General features: G+C 36.9%; 2 protein-coding genes across 7 annotated transcripts in view; one reads left to right on the top strand and one right to left on the bottom strand.

The window, feature by feature from the left end:
* TTC3 (tetratricopeptide repeat domain 3) overlaps positions 1-14,646 on the bottom strand; it is a 79,756-nt gene extending 65,110 nt beyond the window's left edge. For 3 of the 4 annotated variants that reach the window (XM_063305365.1, XM_063305366.1, XM_063305363.1), the window contains exons 1-10: positions 14,493-14,646; positions 12,756-12,840; positions 11,725-11,770; positions 11,357-11,492; positions 10,788-10,875; positions 10,219-10,272; positions 7,258-7,384; positions 5,874-5,959; positions 4,734-4,828; positions 2,970-3,032 (exon numbers count right to left, since the gene is read on the bottom strand). In XM_063305365.1, the coding sequence (XP_063161435.1) occupies positions 2,970-3,032; positions 4,734-4,828; positions 5,874-5,959; positions 7,258-7,384; positions 10,219-10,272; positions 10,788-10,875; positions 11,357-11,492; positions 11,725-11,770; positions 12,756-12,830 (770 nt within the window). In that variant the 5' untranslated portion in view covers positions 12,831-12,840; positions 14,493-14,646. The remainder of the gene's footprint in view (positions 1-2,969; positions 3,033-4,733; positions 4,829-5,873; positions 5,960-7,257; positions 7,385-10,218; positions 10,273-10,787; positions 10,876-11,356; positions 11,493-11,724; positions 11,771-12,755; positions 12,841-14,492) is intronic. The other variant, XM_063305364.1, reaches the window with a different exon arrangement.
* Positions 14,647-14,672: 26 nt separating this feature from the next.
* Positions 14,673-23,555, top strand: PIGP (phosphatidylinositol glycan anchor biosynthesis class P). 3 transcript variants are annotated; one of them, XM_063305367.1, is made up of 6 exons: positions 14,673-15,071; positions 16,266-16,395; positions 16,940-17,039; positions 19,199-19,271; positions 20,396-20,514; positions 21,874-23,555. In XM_063305367.1, exons 3-6 carry the CDS (start codon positions 16,958-16,960, stop codon positions 21,990-21,992), a joined length of 393 nt encoding a protein of 130 aa, XP_063161437.1. In that variant the 5' UTR covers positions 14,673-15,071; positions 16,266-16,395; positions 16,940-16,957; the 3' UTR covers positions 21,993-23,555. The 3 variants fall into 3 exon arrangements, with proteins under 3 accessions (XP_063161437.1, XP_063161440.1, XP_063161439.1); XM_063305370.1 differs by having other exon boundaries at positions 14,673-15,067; XM_063305369.1 differs by lacking the exon at positions 14,673-15,071 and adding an exon at positions 15,172-15,267.
* The last annotated feature ends 79 nt before the right edge of the window (positions 23,556-23,634 follow it).

The following is a 23,634-nucleotide window of genomic DNA, read 5'->3' on the forward strand; positions in this document are numbered from 1 at the left end:
CACATTCAAATTTCACTAAGAGGGAGGACCTCCCTGCCTTCCCAGACCAACCTTCGAAGAACTAAAATGCTTCATTCCCCTCACTGTGCAGTAATCTTGAAAAAAAGACACTTTCAAGTTTCACTTCTTTCTTCGATTGTGAAACTCAATTTTGCAAGTTTCTTTTTTCAGAACACTTCAGAAATACAAATAAATTAATGGAAAACCAAATTAATATCAATTAAAATTGCAACCGTCCTGTATAACTAGAAAAGGAACCTACTGTTCTATATGGTTCAATATTGTATTATCTTATTTTTAGTGCAGTTTATTATTTATTAATTATTTATCAAATTTATCACCGCCCATCTCCCCAACAAGGAAGGACTCTCGGCAGTTCAAAATAAAAACATTCAACCACAACATAATATAAATACTATGTAATAATATCAATGAGCAATAAAATATATTAAAATGGAACAGAGTTCAGATGGCTAAAATTCTCTGTCCGCGAGCAAAACAGGGCAGTTCCAAGGAGCTAGCCATCCCCAAGAGGAACTATTCTCTTTCCTGCCCCAGGCATGTTGACAGAGCCAGGCTTTTAATTTTTTGTGGAAGTCCAGGAGTAAGGGGACCTGCCTCAGCTCCGTGGGGAGAATGTTCCAGAGGGCAGGCGCTACTGCAGAGAAGGCATGCTTCCGCGACCCCGCCAGATGGAACTCTTTAATAGATGGGATCCTTAGCATGCCCTCTCTGCATGCCCGGGTGGGATGGGTTGATGTGATGGGGATGAGATGGTCCCTCAGGTAGCCTGGTCCCATGCCACGTAGGGCTTTAAAGGTCATAACGAACACCTTGAATTGGACCTGGAAGCAAACTGGCACCCAGTGCAGCTCGCGCAGTAAAGGTGTTACACGTGCCACCCTTGGGGCACCTAGAATTACCCGCACGGCTGTGTTCTGGACCAGTTGTAGCTTCCAGATGCTCTTCAGGGTAGCCCCATGTAGAGCACATTACAGTAGTCCATATGGGAGATAACCAGGGTGTGAGTTATTCTGAACGTTGTACATTGCTTACAGAATTAGGGCGTGAAAGGCGGCCTAGGAATATTCTACATAATATAAAATTAAGGATCTTCAAAGAGCTAATATTGCCTTGACACCTAACCAGAACCAATACCCTCTGTTGGGAAGGTCACACGTCCCTGTTCCTTCTCAATTTTTCAAAATTTCCCTTATTCTTCCAGATTGAGAAGAAGCAATCTTCATCACCAAAGTACACAGTAGAAAAACAGCATCATTCTCTAAGACAAGGCTACAATATGACATCAATAAAATGTACATGTTTTCTTCCAAGCTGCCTTTGCTGAGACATGTTTAATCTTGCAGCGTCTGGTGAATGAGTGTACTGGGGTATGCAAAACATTGCATTTCAAAACATTTCAATTGTGAAATTTCATGAAATACCCCAGCTTGAGTGCAAAACTGTTATTTCAAATGTGAAATGGGCTCTTTCAAGCATTTTGACTTGTTTAACAGTTATGTTAACAGGTGGAATGGGTTAATCTAGCCATCAGCAAGATTGTGAAAAGAAACAGCTAGCAAAACTCCTTTGGCTTTCCTATCTCTGTTGGAAATATGTCTTGGATTTCCCTAGCATCAGTTAGTTGTTAGGCAAAATCAATTTCACCCTGCTGAGAACTCAGATTTTGGCAAAGTCTGACATGATGGGAATAACGTGCAGTCATTGTTCTTGTACTGCTAGGTAGGCTTTGCACCTAACTGCTGATATGCTACGTCTGGATAATGGTAAATACAATGTCCCATGCTGTTTCTTTGTTCTTGGACTAATAAAGGACTTGCCACAACCTTTTTACTTTGCCAGAAACTTTTTACTTTGACTGGATAAGGAAAGAAGAAATAGGGCAGGTAACTTAAGAAACACTGAAACTTTCATCTCTCCTCTTCTATTGGACCTGTCAAGAGTCAAATAAACTGGCTTGGCTTTCACTCTCCTTCGCTGAAAGCTGAAGGTCATAATGCTCTGCTTTGTCTTTCCCATAAAAGGATGAATTGGCTCCCTCAGCCAAATTCTTTAAGGATCAGAGGGATTTCCAGCTTCCTAATCTACTTCTTTATCTTTCTGTTTGCGGATTCTAGTTAAATCCCCAGGTTTCCAGAAACTGCTAGCCACACCAGCAGTTTACTTATAGAGGACTGTACAATGACTATGCCAGGTCAGCTTTAGACAACCTACCATCTCACCATAAGCAGAGTTGAAATTGGCCAACAATCCCAAATATCTTCTCACCTTCTATTATATATTTTTGGATACTTCTACTTTCAAAATAGTAAATTAAACAAGTTCTGTGGTTTCTGGATCCTGGCCATTGAGATTTTGTCCTTTTTTGTTTGTTTCATTTATTTAATAAAATAGAATAAAGAGAAAAAATAAAAGAAAGAGAAAAGAAACTTGGGGAAAAAAGAAAGCAATAAACAACAATAACAAAAATTATATTTATAAGGGCTTCTCTATGAGGTTTTACACAACAGCCTCAATGAACGATGATTATATTTCATGGGATATTGTCTTTAAAATTAATATGCACCAAGCACATAAACCCTGAACATCTCCAAGATGTGAAATTCCAGAAATGAACATTTTAAGAGGGAACTATCTCTGGAAGCTAAACAGATTGCAAATGTAATTTATTACCTACAAAATATCCTCCTTACATTCAAATAAAAGCAACTTCTTTTTCCCTACTTCACAACAGTTGTTGAATAATCGATGGCCCTAAGTGCACTTCTCCCTTTGCCTTGATTTAAACCACAGGTACAGAATATGTTGAGTTACTCTATTAAATAATGTAATTTTGCAGATGAACATACTGGATGTCTCTTAGCTATTTAGAGTCTTATATGGCAACAGGAGTAAGAAAATATTCAAACAAACAATTCTCTTGATTGCAAGGGGAAAACTATACTTACTGATACTGTCCAGTTCGGAGAAAACAGAGAGCCCGATTGCCATAAAGAACGTGATTTTCAGGCCTTAAAAAGGTTAGATAATATTTAGTTTGTAAGCCAGAAAGTGAAGCCTAAACACTTAGCCATAAATTTATTTCAAGTGAAATTTCAAGATATCAAAATTTAGTCTGTAAATTGAGTTTGAAGAAATATTCATTTTTTTAAAAAAAAATTATCTACAGAACAAATTTTATGAGAATTGCCTCTAGAAATAGAATTCAAGAGGCACACTTGTGGCTTTACTATTAGCCAATGTATAGCTAAATATCACAATTATAAGTTGGCATAAATTGACCTTGCTAATAACAGTGTATACAGTATATTATCCATTCCTAAACAATCAATTTTTAATAGAGAATCTACTCTTATGTTTTTTTGCCCAGCCTAGAAGACTGTTGAGATGAAAATGAGGGTGAACCAATGGAAATATTGCAAGCTTTGTTTTCCTTAGAAGCAGAGATGAGGGGCTTAGGGTCAAGTTAATTCCACTATGAAGTCTAGGCTTCTGCCTCCAAATCAAATAGAAGCTGCAGTCTTGTCCATCCTAGGGAACATAGCCATTTGTAGATTCAGGATCAAAAATACAACGCAACTTTTGGAGGGCATGTCTTACTTAGGACTAAAGGCATACCCAAGTGTTTTATGCAGGCTCTAAAGCTTTAAATCCCTTTAATTGGGAGCAACAACTGCTGGAAACAACATTAATAATGCAATTCTTGACTTATCCTTGTTTTTTACAGCATGAATCTTGGACTGGCTTTTTGGAACCTAATTTTGCCTATGACTTACCCATCTGCTGACTTTGCAGTAATTACTGACTTATGTATACCTGGTAACAATGCATAAAGAGACCCGCACCATAATAATTTGTTGTTATACCTTTTCCCCTAAATTTATTGTGACTTAAGAGGTTTCAGTACTGACCATTTTTTATTCTATTGTTTTCTATTTCTACTGGGAAGAAAAGCTTTTTGAAATTCTATAACATAAAGGGTATACAAATTGTATGTGGTATGCTGGCCTTTTTTTTTCCCATTCCCCAGTTGATTTCCTCAGCTTCTCAAACTGGAACATTTATAAGTTGTTCTCAACATCAATCAGCTGGGGAGTAGGATGGAGGTAGGGCATAATGGGACTTTCAGTGATCCCACTGTGTTGCCTTTGTCAGTTATCTGCTTCCAAAACTGAAGACCTTGTCAATCCGCACTATGATGTACTAATCTCTGAATCAATACATTGAATCATGGAGAGATATACCTCAGCTGATTGGAGTTAGCTGTCTATGTGTGTGCATGATCAAGTGAACTATGGCTGTCAAATGAAAAAACAAAGAGTCCATTTTTAGTTGGTCTGCAGAGGTAAAGTCTTAATCCAGATGCAGTCAGCAAACCAGTGATGCTATTCACTATCTGAAATGTTTAGAAGTCCTTTTTGGGTCTTAACGGTCTGAATGAATAAATGCTGGTCTCAACTAATATGGCCACTGTGATTCCTTTAAAAGATGCTGCTACTGACAGTAAGAGTCAAGAATCAACCATCTGAAAGCAAACATATACTTTCAAGTGAATGTCATTATTCAAGGCTTCAAATATATTAGGAAGCCTACAAATTTAAGATACTGTATTCCCGCCTCTCTCTCTTATTATAATACTTTCACTATAGTCTTGAAACTTGAGTTTCTGCACATTTGCATGCTTTTGTGCAATTACATGATTTATCCCTTACCACAATTTTATAGCTTCTGTATAGAAAGTGACAGCAGTATCAAATTTCTCCTTAGCAAATGCTTCATTTCCCTTCTTTTTCATACCCTCACTGTTCTGTAATAAAATATGACAAATTAAAATTAACATGAACTGCAAGTTATTTTCAAATGGCAATATACAAGATTAAGTCTGCCAAATTCATCATGAACAATGATGCTCTTTTTAAATTACTTTAAGCTATTTCTGCTACGTGATGTATTAGCCATTACATCAGCCCATCCTACCCAATCATGCAGAGGGCATGTTGCAGACACCGTCTGCAAGAGAATTTCGCTTGGCGGGGTCCAGGAAGTGGGTCTTCTCTGCAGTAGCTCCCGCTCTCTGGAGTATGCTGCCCCTGGAAGTGAGGTTAGCCCCATTGCTCCTAACCTTCCGGAGGAACCTGAAGACCTGGCTCTGCCACCTCGCTTGGGGCGGAGAGGGGAGTACTTCTGCATGGGGATGGCTGGTACCCTAGAGTGCTCCTCACACATATGGACTGTATTAGATCCTCCCGCCACTTGGATTTTATTCTTATTCTTATATTTATTTATTTATTTATTAAGGGTAATTATATATTTATATATTGTATTTATATTTTATGCTTGTTGTTTTAATTGACTATTTTATTGTAAACCACGCAGAGTCTCTCCAGTGGGAGGAGATGGGTGGGGAAAAATTAAACAAATAAATAAATAAATAAGAAACATATCAGTAAACTATGCTCCAGTAGAGTTTTTGCAGCCAAGCATTTATATTTTAAAAAACATTTCAAAACTATGAACATTCTCATTCTAATCGAAACACCAGTTTGTATGAAATCGGATCATTTGCTCTAGTAATGATCTTTGTTCAAGATACACAGTGTAAAAGGTTAGTACATTTTACTGAAATGAATGGGAAAACCATTCAAAGCTCATACTCTATATGTATGTCAGAGCTTCTGCCTCAGGGTATATAGTTTGGTTGTTTTGAAATGTCTTCTTTACCTTCCATAATACACAGATAATTTATTTTACATATAGGTGCTACCGAAGACCAGATAAAACAGAAAAAGAAAGCACTTCAGTATTAAATTAGCATTAAAATTGTTGTTAAATGTATTTTTTAAAGAACTCACCATAATACAGTTGTCACAATAATAAGATTCAAAGGCTTCTACTAAATTGTAGTCCTCCAAAATAACTTTGCTGATATAATACTTATCTGAAATAAGAAATATAATAATGCGCAATTAAGACAATAGCATTATTTGCTACTAGGAGGCATAGTACTGAAATATGCTGCAAAGTCCTTTTAAGGAGAAATGGGCCTAAGTTCTCCTTTGCTTAAAATGAGCTAATGGGAAAGCCAAAGTCAGCATTCCTAAAAGCAGAAAAGAGTGCTGTATTAACAATGGGAAGCTAAAAGGCTTTCAGAGCTACAGGATGGGGCAGAACAGAGGAATAGTATCCAGAGGACATAAGGTTGCATAGGGGAAAACAATCATATGGAGGCCCTGAGTTACACATATGCTCCATTTGAATCATAAAAAGCCAATAAAGCTATTGGGGCCCAGGAGATCTTCTGAATCCAGCACAACAGCAATGACCCAGTGACAGAATTTCAGCTCAGTTCCTAAAATACTCCGTGTTTTTCTGCTATGGGTGCTAGCATGGACAAACCCTGATATTAGATGCTTCTTTCCTTTGGGACTGGGCCATTCCATTTTTTTTCCCTGACAAGAGTTAATAAAAATAATTCAAAACAAATGGATGATTACACTAAGGTGAATCATACCTATCCTATTCTTTGAATAAAATGAATCACAGATTTTAAAAAATAAAACTGCATTAACAATAATGAATTAATAAGAAAAACTTGTACAAGGTAATATTGTTTCTGACTCTTAATTCTATGCTACATAAATTAATAAAAGTGTCCTGAAGTATCCTATAATGCTCAAAGGGAACTTTCCAATTCCTGGCTAAATGAATTCTGCAAAAAAATTAATTTAAAATAATTCATACATTTAATATTAAAAAAAAACCAGTTAAAATGTGTTTACTCTACTCTGGTGGATTACGTTAAGGGCTTTAAACATCACCATGAATTAAATGTGTGTTTTGTCTGTCAATCTCCAAAATAATTCTTTTCGAACTATACAGACTTCAGATGGTACACTTATCTAACCAAAGTTTGATGCAATATTTCTTTTTAATTTTGAATCTTTTTTTCAACTGAAAAAAGAACAGAAAGATCAAAGACTTCTATTACATCACTGATGATAATTGCAACTTTCATTAGGCATAAACTGATTAATGGGCCACTGGATCTAAAGAGAGGTGTTGTAAGAACCCTTTCTGTGATGAAACTCTGAATCCAAGCCATAAAATATAAGAACACGTTCTGCATTAAGGATCAGCTATTTCTTTCAGCTTAAGACTACAGAAATCCTCTTTCCTTCATAGAAAAAACTGCTTCCTATACTGGTTATAGGAAGTTTAAACCGTTTGTATACTTACAAGTAAAAAAGAACAGTTTGAGGAAAGACCAACAACAAAAATCTGCAAGTTTCCTTAATTTCTGTAAAATGCCGATGTCATCTGCGTATTTCATCCAGTCAAAAACTTCAGAAGTACTAAATATTCCCTATTTTAATTAAAGAAAAGATCAGTATCATTTTAATTATATTCATTATAATTAAATTTGAGCACATACAATGTTCCCCATTGTTCCACAAATGCTTTCCTCAATAGCCTTCTCTGTTAGAGAAAAAAAAAACATAATTCACATTTAACATATCAGATCTAAGAACAACAGTTGCTAAGCTACTGTTTCAAAAGATCATTAATATATTTATTAGTTTACTTACTGTCAATATAAGCAACATTTTAAAAATAATACAATAGTAGTAAAGGTAAAGGTTTCCCTTGACATTGTCCAGTCATGTCCGACTCTAGGGGGCGGTGTTCATCTCCGTTTCAAAGCCGAAGAGCCGGCGTTTGTCCGTAGACACTTCCGTGGTCATGTGGCCGGCATGACTACACGGAACGCCGTTACCTGCCCGCTGAAGCGGTACCTATTAATCTACTCACATTTGCATGTTTTCGAACTACTAGGTTGGCAGGAGCTGGGACTAGCAACGGGAGCTCACTCCGTCACGCGGATTCGAACTGCCGACCTTCCGATCGGCAAGCTCAGCGGTTTAACCCGCAGCGCCACTGCGTCCCTTAATACAATAGTACATCCTAACTAAATTATTTATAGTTGCTACCACACTTAACACCTGTAAACAACAGAAATTAGTATGTCCAATGTTTGACTATGACTTTTGTGAGCTGTTAGTAACAATACATTATTTTTTTTTACTAGAATGTCAAAGGAATTCCTTCATAACACAGTGTAATGGACTTAGCAAAGTCATAAACAAACAGTACCTCCTGCACTAAGGGTGGGCAACCTCCATTCCCCAGCCCCATTTTTACAATTCCCTTAGCATCTGTGGCAAAATATAGTGATACACGTATGCTAAGTTAATTTATGTGACTATTTATATAACCTTTTATATTGATCTATGTATAACCTAATCAGCTATAGCAAAAAGCATTGATTTATATGTAACTTTTTTAGCATGAGTGTAAAATGTTAAAATAGCTGAAGTGAAGCACACAAAATAACAAATATGAACAGTGAGATTAGATCAATGGATAAGGTAACAGTACAGATGGGTGAGGATGTCAATGTGAAGAACTGTTTCTGATTGTTATGAAGAAGTGATGACAAAGAGTGTTAAAAGAAAACTGCAGCAAAATGATAATAAAGATACTATTCTCACAGCAAGACTAGTTTCTCAACAAAAATTCCTTTTTAGGTTTCTCACACAAAAAAGGTAAAGAAAAAAGCTGGGAAGTTAATAATATGGCTGCTAGAAAGCAACAAGGAACAATGTCAATGAAAACAGTAGAGATGTTATGCAAGACTACTGAAATGAACACCAGGTTCTTGGACATGTACTGATACGGAAATAACAGGAACATGGAGTTTCTGAGAGAATGGCTCTTTGTAAGCTAAAGCTGAAAGTTTTTAAAAAAGCCTCTTCACTCTATAAGTGATCATGTGTATCCATTAAAAATATTACTAATTTCTTTAATAAAACTGAGCTGTACTAAGCACAGCTATTGTTATGCTTGGATTCTTATAGATAAACATCAAACTATCTAGGTAGAATTGCTCACTCTGATCCTGAAGGGGAAGGAGTAAGAATTGTGCTTTAAGTTCATACATAAAAAAACTGCGTTCAACAATACAAAAATTCAGATTCAGATTATTGAGAATGTCTAATTTTACATCACTGAGAAATTATCCCAGAAAGCTGACTGTGTCTCCTCTTGATCTATGTATGTCTTGATCTAGAGCCAGTTTGGTCTAGTGGTCTACTGAGAGTTCTAGTCCCGCCTTAGGTATGAAATCTGGCTGGGTGACCTTGGGCCAGTCTCTCTCTCTCACCCCAACTCCCCTCATAGGGTTGCTGTTTCAGGGAAAATAGGAGGAAGGAGGAGTATTTGATATGTTTGCTGCCTTGAGTTATTTATAAAAATAATAAAGGCGGGATAGAAATGAAATGAAATGAAATGAAATGAAATGAAGTCAAGTCAAGTCAAGTCAAGTCAAGTCAAATCAATCTGTGTACTCTGTCTCTCCTCTTGATCTATCACTCTGCCTGCTCTTTGGGTAAGAGATTACTAATCTAAAGTCACTTCCTTTTGCCTTCCTAGGCTCATACATACAGAATACACGCTCCACTCTTCTCTAGGATCTAATTATCTAAGTTTGGCTTTTATTTATATTTCCTGTAAATAAATATCCTTTCTGTATTGCTCAGGTCAGATTTCTGCTCTCGGGAACACACACAGAATGCTTCAACCTCCAATAGTCTCAACTTAGTCATGGCAAACAATGTCAGATACAGAAGTTTTAACACAGAAGGGAATTTTCTTTGACCTTCACTATTGTTCTTTCAAAGAAACAGCTTACTCTACCACGGTGCACAAATGAATCTGATCTTCACACAGTTGGAATGTGAATTAGGAAGGAACAGGTTGGTACAAAATGCCAGAAAAAGTTATAAAAAGAAATGCAGCCTATAAATTAACAAGAACTGGTATGTATAAAGCTCTCTCTTTACTACAGTTATACATATGCATTGTAAGTAAGCAAGTATACACAAACATTGGATTTATTTCTATTAAATTCATTATGAAAGATAAGTCACATGATTATGAGTCCCCCTTTTGGGGGGAGATGGGCAGTGATAGAAAAGTGAATAATAAATAAATAAAATTATTCTGGACCCTTCTGCATTTGAAATAGGCATTTTAAATTATGATCAAGCCAGTGCTATAAAAGTCTTTTACTGGAAGAAAGATGTAGAATTTTAACTAACCAAAGAGTTCATCTGAATAAATAGTTTAAAACAAGCTTACATTGTCTATATCAGTTTCAGTTGTCAATATTCCACCAATGAAAAGTTGATCACCCTGGGAGGAAGGGGAGAAAAGGCTTACCAGCAAGAGCAACATGCACGTTCTTTCTGTTATAATGCCTTGTTTATAATGTTATGGGCTGCAGGTATGTACAGTAGTTAATCTTGAAGACCGTATAGAAAACTCCAGTGATGTGATTATTATAAATACCACAACCTCAGAAATACTAAAATATTACTCTCACTTTTATTTTTTGGCTCAATAACTTTTCAAACTTTCCAAAATAAAGCAACTGGAATAGATTAGACAGCCCTAAGAGTTTCAAATAACCATTACAAGGTATACTGGTATAGAATTTTATTCTATAGCATAGCAATCACATGAAGGGATTTTCTAACTTCAGCTGAACTTGGAAAGTACAGTCCTAAGGAAGACAATGGTATGATTGACAATTCTTTTAAATACAAGTGACACTCTTAAGAAATATGCAGCCACTTTTTGTGCTATTCCTGACGTATTAAGCAGCATTAACGTTTCAGACAGCTTAAAATTAAAAAAAAAATACTTACTGCAAATTTTTTTACTATATCAGTAACATCTTCTAATGTCTCAATTTGACAGAGTTTCTCCAAATTTAGCTCATCAAACTGACAACTGCTAAATGCAGAAAAATATGTTAAAATACATTCTGCATTATTATTTATGAAATTCTGCACACTTGAAAATACATGAATTTTAAAAAACAGGACATTATAACATATCTGTTTTATCATTTGTACCTATGCCTGAAACCACAGGAATTCCTCATTCATTCAATAAATCAAATATCTGCTATCAATCAGTGGAGGCAATCCTTAGCATATCTGCTATGAAAGAACTGCATTCTGGGACTTAGTGCATAATATCTTCAGGATTAGGGCTTCAAGCCATTGAAATTGGTTCTTTAACACAATGACGTTTCCCAATGTCACTCCGAATAACTTGCTCCAGTATATTTCTTGTTACTTTGTCCCATAACCTGTTAACATACTTTTTTTAAAATAAGATTTTATAAAACATATATAGGTTTTCTATGTTCAAACCTTCAAAATTACAATATCTTTATCTACATTTTGAATGCAAATAAATATTTGTTTACCTGGGATCATGGCATTTCTTAGTGGGATCACATTTATGTACAAACAAAAGTGGTCTAAATGTGCATATTTTAATTATATCACAGTATTTGTGCAGCTGATGAACAGGTTTGCTGCACCACATTTTGCAGATATCACCTACGGCACAAAATTGGGAAAGGGAGGGACAGGGAGAGACAAGATCAAAAAGAAAGATCTAGTAATCCTCAAGTCCAAAGATCTAACTAGTGCTGAAGTACCAGCACCAAATATTTTGCTATCTTGCCTTTGTACAGCAAGACAACAAGTCCTTTTAAATAAAACACAGATAAGCAACTATGGAAGACAAAAAGAAAAAAAGGAAAAAATCTTGCACTGTCAGTTTAAGTACCTGGTTTATATTTCTTTGGAGAATATTCATGAAATGTTCCACGCATCTAGAAACAAAGACATTATAAGTACCACTCTAAAATAGTGTGAAGTAAAATGAAAAATAGCCCTCAATTAACCAATAGTATTCATTCAAAACTGGATTTTGAATGCTCCTCAAACAATACCAAAACAACCAAGTACAAACCTGTGTTCCCTCTTTGCAAACCATTCTGCTACCAACTTGTTTATCAAGGCAGACTAACAAAGGCTCTGTATCCTGAAAAGCCATTTTTTAACATTGCATAGGCCAGCTAACCTTTTGATTCTCAAACAGAAGGACTGGGGTTTTTTTCTGGAGAAACATTTTTTTAAAAATGACTTCCTTCCTAGAAACAGGAAAACTTTCATGCTGTAAAGCTACTTTTGGTGAACACTAACAATTAGAAAATGCTAGAATATAAAACACTTTCTGAAATAGGCTATACTTCCTGGTATTGGTCTTCCAATTATATATTAACAAAGCCCAACCTTGCTTAGGTTTGGATCAAGACAAGTTCAGTTATATGCTGCCACCTGCTGAGGAAGCATTACCAATAGCCCAATGTTCAAAATTAATAATATATTTATTTATTTATATCCCACCTGTATTATTTTTATAAATAACTCAAGACTGGGAACATATCTAATACTCCTTCCTCCTCCTATTTTCCCCACAACAACAACCCTGTGAGGTGAGTTGGGCTGAGAGAGTGTGACTGGCCCAAGGTCACCCAGCCAGCTTTCATGCCTAAGGCAGGACTAGAACTCAGAGTCTCCTGGTTTCTAGCCCAGCACCTTAACCACTAGACCAAACTGGCTCTCCAGTTTATTATTAAAAGTCCTGATTGTAGAATTCATACCTGTGATGCCAAACTTTTATCAGAATATCTGTCAGAGATACAAATAAAAGATCTACCCAACTCAAATATACTATATAAATTTCTATTGATTGCATGTTATTCCCATTCTATGCACTGTAGCAAGTGCACACAGATGTTATTAAGTACTTACCAATTCACAACATGGTCTGATATAAGGACCATAAAATGCAATGAGCTTGACTTCTTCAAAAGTAGGATTTTCCATACTGCATGACCTTAAAAATGTAAGAAATAATTTTGAAAAATTGATTTAACCAAAAACACTGATTCCCCATGAATATGCATTTCTGTTAAAAGAAAAGCAACAATTCATTGCAAAACAAAATAAAAACATTGTTTTAATAGCATATAAAGTAATAAATTAGGACAATTAAAACAATGTAATTATTACATTAATTCTATTAGATCAGACTTTTATTTTAGTCTGTACTCTCCTTTTACCAGTGTATGACACACAAAAAATCCTACTGGTTAGGTAGTCATAAAAATGGTCAGTTTTCAGGAGGGAAATGAAGGGAAGAAATGTCCTGCTGGATCAGGACAAGGCCCATTTTATTCCAGTATTTTGCTTCTCACAGTGGCCAGATGCATACATGGTACTTGCATGTAAGAGACAATTACACCTTTCCCATCACTGTTTTCCGCAACTGGTATTTGGAAGCTTGCTTCCTCCAACCTGAAAGTTACAGTGAGTTTTCAAGCACTTGATATATCTATCCTCCATGAATGTATTCAAGCATATCTTTTAAAGCTATCCAAGTGAACAGCCATCAGTACACCTTGTGGTAATGGATTTAATAGATTAAGTATGATCTCTATAAAGAATTGCTCTCTTTCATCTTTTCTAAATCTTCTTCCAACCAGCTTTGTTGAATGACACCTGGTCATAATGCTTTGAGAGGAGAAAAAAAATTCTCCCGTAGACTTTCTCCATGCTATGCATAATGTAAAGCATCTCAATCATGTCTTCCTTCAATTACCCTTTTCCAAACTGAAGAATCACACACATTTTTCATATGGAAGCCTTTGAGTCTTTTTTCAAATGTAGTGACAGTAGCTATACACAGTATTACAAATGCAGACATATTATATATTTGTATAATGACACTATAAAGTCAACCTTTTCCTATCAATTGAACTTCATTTGCCATTTGGCTGACTGTTAACCAGTTTACAAAGATATTTCCAGTGTTTTTCAAAACCATGTTCTGAAAAATATCCTGAAAACTTTGGTACCATCCCCAAGCTTGGCCAGTTCACTGCTTACCAGTAAGTTATTTTCATGTATAAGCAAATTAAAAAGCACCAGTCCCAGCATGCATCCTTGGTGGATTCCTCTTCTTACTTCCTCTAATTAAAAAAAATTGCTCATTTAATCCTTTCCTTTCTGATTTTTAAGTAGTTGGCAATCCACAGAATGACACATTCTCCCAACCCATCACCACTAAGTCTGCTTGTGAGAAACTCTGATAAGGTGAAACTTGTTCATCAGTTCAAGGGTCTTCGCCAGAAGAGTTCTAACTCTTCAGGAATCACAACACAGTTCTGCTCACTACACCTTCGGGGCATCAAGGGGGAATCTGGGAGCCCAAAGAGGCAGCCACCTTCGAAGCTGACCCAGCAGGGTTAGCTTTCTGCGGTTTCTAGAGCTAAGATCAGCGGAGAATAATGCTAGACCCACGGTGAGTGCCCTTAAGAAATTCAGTCTTCCCACGCGACCACAGCACTCATGCGTTCAGGAGCCTGCAGGCTGGACGACGATGAGAACTGCAGTCCAATGCATTAGGAAGACGCCAGGCTGCGTACAGCGACTCCGACCCAGGACTTCGACCCCAATAAGCAAATAAGAAAGCACTTCTTTACGTACCATATGAATGCGGGTCAGGGGAAAATGTAGCCCCACGAGACTTGTGGGCCAGGAGCCCAGCCACAGAGAAAGGCTGGACGACCCCAAAGTTTAATCAAAGCCGCGACTGCATCAATGCGCAGACCTTTTCCACTCACCGGGACGACCGCTGAGCTTTACGTGACTGACTACTACTCTACCAGTGCACCGCCTTGCTTCTTTCCCAGAAAAGAACAATTACCACCGTCAGCACTGTCGAACACGCTTCCGACTTATTCTGCCTCCTCATTGGCTACTCACTGCATTGACCTTCGCTTTCAAAATGGAAAGCTAAACCTCATGCTTTCCGGACTGGACGTCACTTCCGGTACTCTATATCTTCCGCCATAGAGAGAAGCGGCGTTTGAGATAGAAAAGTGTACTTGGACCACAATTCCTATAATCATCTAATCCGCATACGGGGAGATGCTGGAAGTTGCCATTTTAACATAATCGGAAGGCGTGGGAACAGCTGTCTAAATCGGATTTCTCGAGCTCAAACCCTTCCATATATCTTCTTCCGACAGGTTTTGGTGTTGACTGTGGACCTGGGCTGCGTCTGTAATTATTACTGTATTTATTTATTTATTTATCTATCAATCAATCAATCAAATTTGTCACCGCCCATCTCCTCCCACCGGAGGGACTCACGGCGGTATTAATGTTGATGCAGTGATAATTTTGTTTTTTCTGTTATATAAATGGCTTCTAGCTGTTAAACATACGGCGGCATAGAGATGTTTTAATAAATAAATAAGTGAATACAATATATTTTGGACAAGTTCCATTATCAGTTATCATTAGCTATCCTGCATTATGATTACCTCAGTTGAAGCATTGAAAGTGGAGACAACAATAGAAAAATGCAGAAGGCTACAGTTAACCAGCAGGGTAGTCACTCAGCTGAAAAACAACGAAACTGTAGGAGTTGTTTCCAGTTACTGTCATTTTGTGCATGAAACAGTTTTGGGGCGGGGGGGGGGGAGAAAGCTTGAATTACTACCAATAGTTGCAAAAATGGCTTATAAAATCGCCTATTCTTGGCAAATCTGGTTAGCAATTAATGCTTTTGAATAAGGGATTAGATTCTGCTATATTATTTATAAAGAAGTGTGTTGGGCTATAAGAATAATTCTGAAATCCACAGAAGAGCCATACATGTTTTCAAGCTCTCCAGAGAATAAAATTTTCAAAACAGCAGTGTGAGACTTCCCTCACAGGCTATATTTCTTGTAAATAAATAAAATATACAATAAATAAATAAATGTAATTTGGCCATAATTCTAGTGTATCTCTTTCCAACTTGATGCCTTCTAGATCTTTTGGAGATAAAAGCTTAAAGCAGAGCAGGACTTCCTCTTTGGCAAAATTCTCTCCACCCCCCATAGTTTGAAAGAGCAGTTGAAAAACTCAGTTAAATTATAGGATGAGACTAATTATAAGGTCTACTATTGGAACTTCATCAATTCTTTCTTTGGAAGGTCCATACCTTCAGACCTACTTGCACCTCAGTTGGCATTTGCACTGGACTTTGCTAAAGCAAAATCGATAGGGCATGGCTATGCTCGAGTCAATGGGATCCAAGGTGCTTGTAAATGGAGACTTTTGGAAGAGTTTAACACAGTACCAGGTCTCTTGTGAGATTGTCTATGAATGCTTTTATGTTTGTTTTGGAAATCTTTATTCTAACCTTTACTGTTTAACTGTCCTGAGATTTATTCCTGGATTTATTCTTTCTCTCTTTCCTTTTTAAAGATTTTAAGGACTTAGAAACAGCACAAAGTTGGTAAAAGTTGAGATCTTGAGCAGAGGAACAATTTTTTTCCCTTTCCTTCACTCGCAGTCACACAGTTCTTTTATCTCTGGATATGATTTAATATTAGAGGTAAGTTTTGGATAGGAAGATAGGAAAGACTTAGCATTCACTCTTTGCTAGCCAGTCACCTCACTACTAGTAGTTTATTCCATTGCGTCATGTGTGGCCTCTCATTTGCTGTAGAAAACTCTTAGAATTAATTCAGACCATTATTTTAAATTTAAAAAGGATATACTTTTTTTGTAGCCATTGAGAGATTGAAACTATAGCCATAAAAACCAATTAGGGGCGGCTGATCTATTGAATATTTGAAAGTAGTAAATTATCTATGATTATCTATTATAAATTACCTGAATTTGCAGCCAGCATGTCCTGATGCAGTTAAAAGTAAAGCTATCTTCCTAAATGCCTGATGGAGTGTTAGAATAAAACAGGATCTGTATCCAACTTCTGAATATTTATACATTTTACCATTTATACTGCAATTTCATTTCTTTGGCATAAAATAAATACAGAAGATTTATTTTCAAGTACTTTGAAAATTGAAATTACTGATGACTGTAGCTAAGCCAACCTAAACAAATTGTTTTTTCCCTTCTCCTTTTCTTTCAAGATAAATTAAGGCACCAGTATGGTTGAAAATTCGCCAGCCCCATTGCCTGAAAGAGCTATATATGGTTTTGTTCTTTACTTGGGCTCTCAGTTTGCCTTTAGTGAGTAATCCATTTAAACCCAATACATTGGGTGCTGTGATAGAATAATTTCAATGTGCATCAGAAGCAAGATAGCATATGTGTGTTGACTGTTGCATTTCACTGTCATCTTTTCAACATTGCCTATGCTACAATTAACGGCTTTGTAAAGTTTTAGAGAGTTAAGGTGCAATGTTGCATATGATACACATACTGAAAATAAACCCTTTGAGAGTCACAGTCCTGCAAGTGCTGCATATATGAGAGTAAACTATATGGAACTCAGTGGGAATTGCTTCTAATTAAACATAGATAAGATCTCAATGCTCAGGTGACATGTAAGATGGCAGACAGAATATCTTTTAAATATGTATTTGTCTTATTTAAAAGAACTTGACTAAAGGTAGTCCTCACTTAATGTCCATTCGTTCAGCGACCATTCAAAGTTATGACAGCACTTACGACCAGTCCCCAAAGTTCCAACCATTGCAGTTCCCTGCGGTTACGTGAACAAAATTCGGGCCCACTTGGGCCCACCCACATTTACGACTGCCTTTTAGCTGCCCTTCTACCCAGTGCCCCTGCCGCCACGCCTGTCGCACCATGCAGCACTACTGTACCCACTGGGGCCTTCTTTCACACCAGTGCCGCTGGAGCTTTTCTTGCATCCCGCCCAGGGACTTTGTTCTAGTAGGGTCATTCTTTCATGCTGGCACAGCCAGGGCCTTATTTCACACATCAGTCTTCTTTCATGAGAGAAGGCTCTGGTTGGGGCATGAATTGAGGCCCTGCGCAGGGCACAAGAGAAGTCCCAGCTGCACCGGCATGAAAGAAGGCATGAAAGAAGACTCTGGTAGGTACAGTAGTGGCGTGCAGTGTGGTGGGCGTGGCACCAGGCAGGGCTGGGCAGTAGGTGGGCAGGTGGCCAAAAGGGCAGAGATGGGGGGAGGTAGGCAGGTGGAGGGAGTTCGAGAGGAGGCAGTCCCTTACCTTGCCAAGGCTCAGGGCTGGGAGGGACCAAGCCAGGAATGGCTTGGATTGGGGTGGGGCCTCACCTAATGAGTGGTGGGATTCTGTTAACAACGGCAATGGGAACTGCCTGGATTACTGTCACTAAGCAATGTGGTCACATAACGTTGCACTTTCCGACCACATCGCTTAGTGACGGAAATTCTGGTCCCAATTACCATTGTTAACTGAGGACTACCTGTAATATCTTTATTACGCTTATAAGTGGAAATGTATTAGGCTTCCAGTGTTATTTACTTATAGAATTATTAAATCTCATACCAAATAAAAAGTTTAAATGAATTGGAGATACCCAGTAGACTGGTACAAGGACCAAATTGGTATTTTTTTCTTGTGCTTTGTTCTTTGCCTCCCAGGATCTCTCAGATTTGGTGCAGATTACAAATTTTGTTAAATAAGTGCTAACCTATTATTCTTACTCTTTAGTGCTAGTGATATGGTGCAAGATTTAACAACAGCATCCACTGCTTGAAAATGTTATATTCAAGAAATGAGAGGACTAAGTGTTTTAACAATAATGCTAACATAAATATTGGCATCTAAACTAACCACTGCAATTTTTAAACTCTTCCATGTATCCTGCCCCCCACCAAAAGCAAGATACTAGAAAGTGAGTAGCAATAGCAGTATAAAGTCTGAAAACCCTGAAGTGATAAAATTACACACTTCCCTTGTATATTCTAGGCAAAAATGTAGGCATTCCTGGTCAAATTGCACATGTTGGTGCATATCTAAGTGAACAGAAGCTGACTCAGCTTTTATCTGGTACAAAGTTAGACTGAATTCTTTCTGCAGATTTGAATGCGTACATACATATTATTTATCTTCATGCCATTGTAGCTATGAACATGCACAGCTATTTTCTAATGCATATCCATAGAGAATATCCACCAATGAGCCAGAAATGCTGACTCCCTATATCAGAGATAAAGCTACATCAGCTCTTTTATTATGGCTGTTAAAAATGCTACTGAGAAATTGCTAACTTACATCCCTCAGACTGATTATGGATGTAGAATGTTATGATTATTAAAAATGATTCCTCCATTATAAGCTTGGCTTCTTTGTGGAAATAATATGATTCACCAGTGTACTTAATTCTTTTTTCTTTTTGTCTGTGTGTCTGTATCTGTATATATGGATGTATGTAGTTCTGTATATTGTGTGGGCCTACATACCTGAACCCTGGCTGTTCTCGTTGGGCTTAACATATTGGCCTCAAAAGTAAGTTCTTAGTAACACTTCCATTAAAGGTTTTTCCTACTGAAAAAATGGAATGATTTTGCAATGCTAAGTATATTTTAACAGTATAATTTGTATAAGACTCATCTTTGCTGATTCAGAGGAATAATCTGTATAATTTAGCATCATCTTTCCAGTTGAATATAAAGGCATTGGCCCCATTCCCATTCCCCCTCTTCATTATGTGTGTGGCTCCTGATTCATGACTTATGTGGAGGTTTAAGAATGTATATGATGCTGAACGTGGCTTAAGTATGAGTAAAATCATGACAGTAATAACCAGGGAGCTGGAACTGTGACCCTGAAAAGGACACAGATAACAAAAACCAGACTGTTGTCTTTTCCATGGTGTAAAAGAAGGCAGTATATGGTGACAATAAATGCCATTGTTTATGGAACGTGGTGTTAGTATCTAAAGCAGGACTAGAGTCCCTGATTGTAGGGGCATCACAGTACAGTCACCTCTTAAGTATTTTCTGAGATATTCCAGTTGTAGAGGTCACAGTACGATTTACAATATTTTCTTTATCATTCCTATGTAACAAACCAAAGATATATAACCTGTAATCTTGCTTTCTTTAGGGCTCTTCTGCATTCCTTTGGCAGGGAGCTCAGTGATCACTGCAGTTGTGCATGCCAAAAAAAGATACTTTGTTTCATTACTGAAGTGGGGATTTTTCCCCACAACACTTATAATTCATGAACTTTAGGCTCTAATCCTTTTGTAAGCTAGCAAAAAGAGTTGCTGTTTTTATGTCCTACAACAGTAAATTTCGTAATTGTCTGTTCTGTGAGATACTTTCTTTTGTCCATTCTGAAGCAACAGATTATCCATTTAACAAGTACTTCGGAGCTCCAGTATATTAAAAAAAAGAGAGAATCTCTGTCCATTCACACTGTACTATTTACACATTTCTAACTTGCCTTTCTACATTCTCAGGCTTTTGTATTAAAAGGTCCCTAGTATTTTAGACTTTCTTTCCAAAGAAACCGCTCCATTCTCTTATCATATTGCAGATTGCTATGATATACTGATAGATAATTGTTGGTATTGCATTTTCCCATATGTAAGAGGCACCATTTCAAGAACTGTTTCTGCTTCCTAGATTCTGGGCTGTTGCGCTGCCTGTATATCTTTTAGTTGCTGTGGGAATGGGCTACATACTCCTCTTTGGTATTAACATGATCAGCACAGCTCCGCTGAATTCTACACACACTGTAACAGGTAAGCATGTTCACAAGAACTACAAAAAATATACTAAAAACTATTTTTAATCTACTCTTTAACACTTTATTGTGAGACAACCATATTAATATCTAAAGTATGTGGGTTTTCTGCTTGATGTTGTATTGTTTGCATCGTTACATTTTGTATCCCAGTTTATAATCCATTTTTCAGAAGAAGGTTTCCAAACTGGTAGGAACAATGAAACAGAAAACAGAAAGCAAGTACAATTGAAAGAGACATAAAATACTGATAATTTACAGAAGAATGCCCAGCTTCTTCCATTTACACAGAAGCTTGGGAGATTTATTTAAGGCCTTAAAGCAGAGAATGCTCTTTTGTAATATGAATAAGAAAAAGGTATCTTTCCTTGGCAGATCCAGAGAATTAGGAATTTTTGTTGTATGCTAGCCCTAGACAATTTGGAAATAAATTAAATCCTGAGCAGTTACACTTCCTATAAAATCTTTGTGAGATTTTTTTCCCCTAAACCTCTTTTGTCCAATTTGCTTTCAGTCAAATTCCTTGATATTTATTCTATTTTTGAAATGGGAAGGAAATGGTTATTTCTGCTGATCCACTCTTCCTGGTTAGATCATCAAACATTCTAGTTTACATGCAGAAGTGAAGACTGCAGAATGCCAGTAATGGATTAAGATTGTGTTGTTGCTTGGGCAACATATTGCCTTCTCTTCCTTCTGTGCTATCAGTGAAGTGTGGAACCATGTGCAAAATAACATTGAGGAAATTAGAGTCTGACAAAAAGAGAGCATTGCACATTGTTTTGAGATTGCTATTATGAGATAAACAATGGGACCATTATGGTTTTGACCTGCAAATGTTTATACCTGTTTCATTTAATATAAAGTAAATATATAGAAAATAGTACAACTGTGCAACTTTCAGAAAGATTCCAAACTGCTTTGGACCTTATGCAAGTGCAAATATACCAAATATTCAGGGGCTGATGTTGAATGCTGCTTCCAGACTTATAAAAACTAGCTTAACCTTATAATATTTCTTAGTATAGAACATGCTAGCTTTGACTTGGTGAGAAAGAAATATTGAATTATACAGTGCTGAATCATTACTTGAAGTTACACAGTGATAAAAAGATTTCCTCCTGTACATTCCAGTTTTTATACTCTGGGATTTGAATTGTAAAGTAGGCTATACTTCACTGATTTTGAATAGTGAAACACAAGATATTTAGCTTTTTGACTTGGGAGAACTTGGAATAGTTATGGTTTATTGAAGAAGCACATTAACACATTTCTGCAAGTAAAATTGCATTCACAGTACATTTGCCCTGATCAAACAAAAAAATTATTATTTCTGATTTTTAAAAATCTTTTACAGATCACTATGCAAAAAATCAAAAACAGAAAATGCCACAAGAAGAAGCAATTCCTGCATTAAGAGATATTCCTATTCATGAAGTAAACAAAATGTTTTTTCTAGGTAGCAAGGAGGATTAATCTAGAGGGTCATGACAGATACTATTTAAAATCTGCTTATACGCAATGTGATATAGAAATATTGACAATACGGTGCCAAAACACTTGACTTCAGAGAGTTTATATAAATTAGCCCTAAAATAAGGCTGCAATAGTTAAACTGTATTTTAAGGATTAGGTGGACTCTCTTGGGGCATCCTGTTTCCACAGCTTTGATTCATTTACCCTTAGTCCACACTGCAAATTTAATGGCTGCAAATACAGTTTTTCATTTGTTCTTTCCTATAGCTGATGTGAGCGGGGGGGGGGGGGGAAGGAAGGAGGGGTTCACAGAACCCCTGGATGTGCCTTAAACTCATCTAGAAGAAAAGAGGACTGCCTGAAAGGAGGGGAGGGGGAAGGAAAATGGGTGCTAAAACAGTCATTAGGTTTAGAATTTGTAGCTGAGATAGTGGGTAATAGCCAGCGCCAGCAAGGTCACGCAAGGGGGAGGGATTATTAGGATTGTGTAAACTTTTGTGTGAAGGGGGAAATGCAGGCCCTGATATATGTATACAAACATTAGAATTAGGATGAAGTTAAATACATTCCTGAGGATGTGATCGATATCCATAAGTGTCTCAAGGATGTGTTAATTACTTTCATCACATGTCTGTTCTTCCTCTTCCTGACAAAAAGGCAATCACGGTTATCTTGACCTTATGTAAATTAAACTAGGATCTGGTGAGCCATCAGAATCAAAAACAACGATAAGGATTGTAAGAACATCCTGACATCCTGCTGGCATTGTGAATTTGTAAATCAAAGTGGTACTTCAAGGTAACAGGAAGAATGTGAGCTGAACCCTCTAATGAGGGGGATGACAGGCAAGGAGGGTATAAAGGTATAGTGTTAACTTCGTTCAGGGTTCCTTCTTGCACGGAGGGACCCGCCTTTGCAAACGCGTTACCAAATAAACTCCTTTCTTTGTAGCATCGAACCTGGGTGATTGGAATTCTTCAGGGACATTTTTCCCGCTGACACTGATATACTAAATTGTTTGAGGAAAATAGTCTTTCCTGTGAAGTTCACTTGAAATATCCTGATACGTATTTTTCTCCCTATGTCAACACAGTATATTTACATGACTTAGTAAGTTTAGCCACTTCTCAATAGTATCCTGTTTCTTATACCAGCTAGAGAGTATATTTTTTAAGGATACATTTCAAGAGCTAATACATAAAGCTATCAAATTTGGCATCTAGGTTTCTTTTAACACGGTGAACCACCTAAAATTAAAATCATGTTTATTATAAAGCAGCTTAGATAAGTGCATAATAGAAGAGTTATGCTGGCTCAGACCCAGAATGATTACCCATAGTCATTTAGATGGGATTTTTCTTTCATATGCATAGAAAATTTAGCAGCTAAAGCAAACAAAGTTCAGACTTTTAAGATGATAGATACTCAATGTGTTCCAATGTTAAAGTAACACTGTAAATAATTCCAGTTGAAATGCAGACTTCAGTCTTGAATGTAATTGCTTCATAACAAGTCATAGTATTTATATACATGCTGGTTAACAATTAAAGCAATTTTCCTAAATCGTTGTTTTAATACATTTGTTTTCTAGTTTTATTCTTCAGTCATGGTTAAAAGACATTTTGGAGATGTCACAAGAAAT

The sequence above is a fragment of the Candoia aspera genome, chromosome 5 (genome assembly GCF_035149785.1).
Source record: "Candoia aspera isolate rCanAsp1 chromosome 5, rCanAsp1.hap2, whole genome shotgun sequence".
NCBI classification, from domain to species: domain Eukaryota; kingdom Metazoa; phylum Chordata; class Lepidosauria; order Squamata; family Boidae; genus Candoia; species Candoia aspera.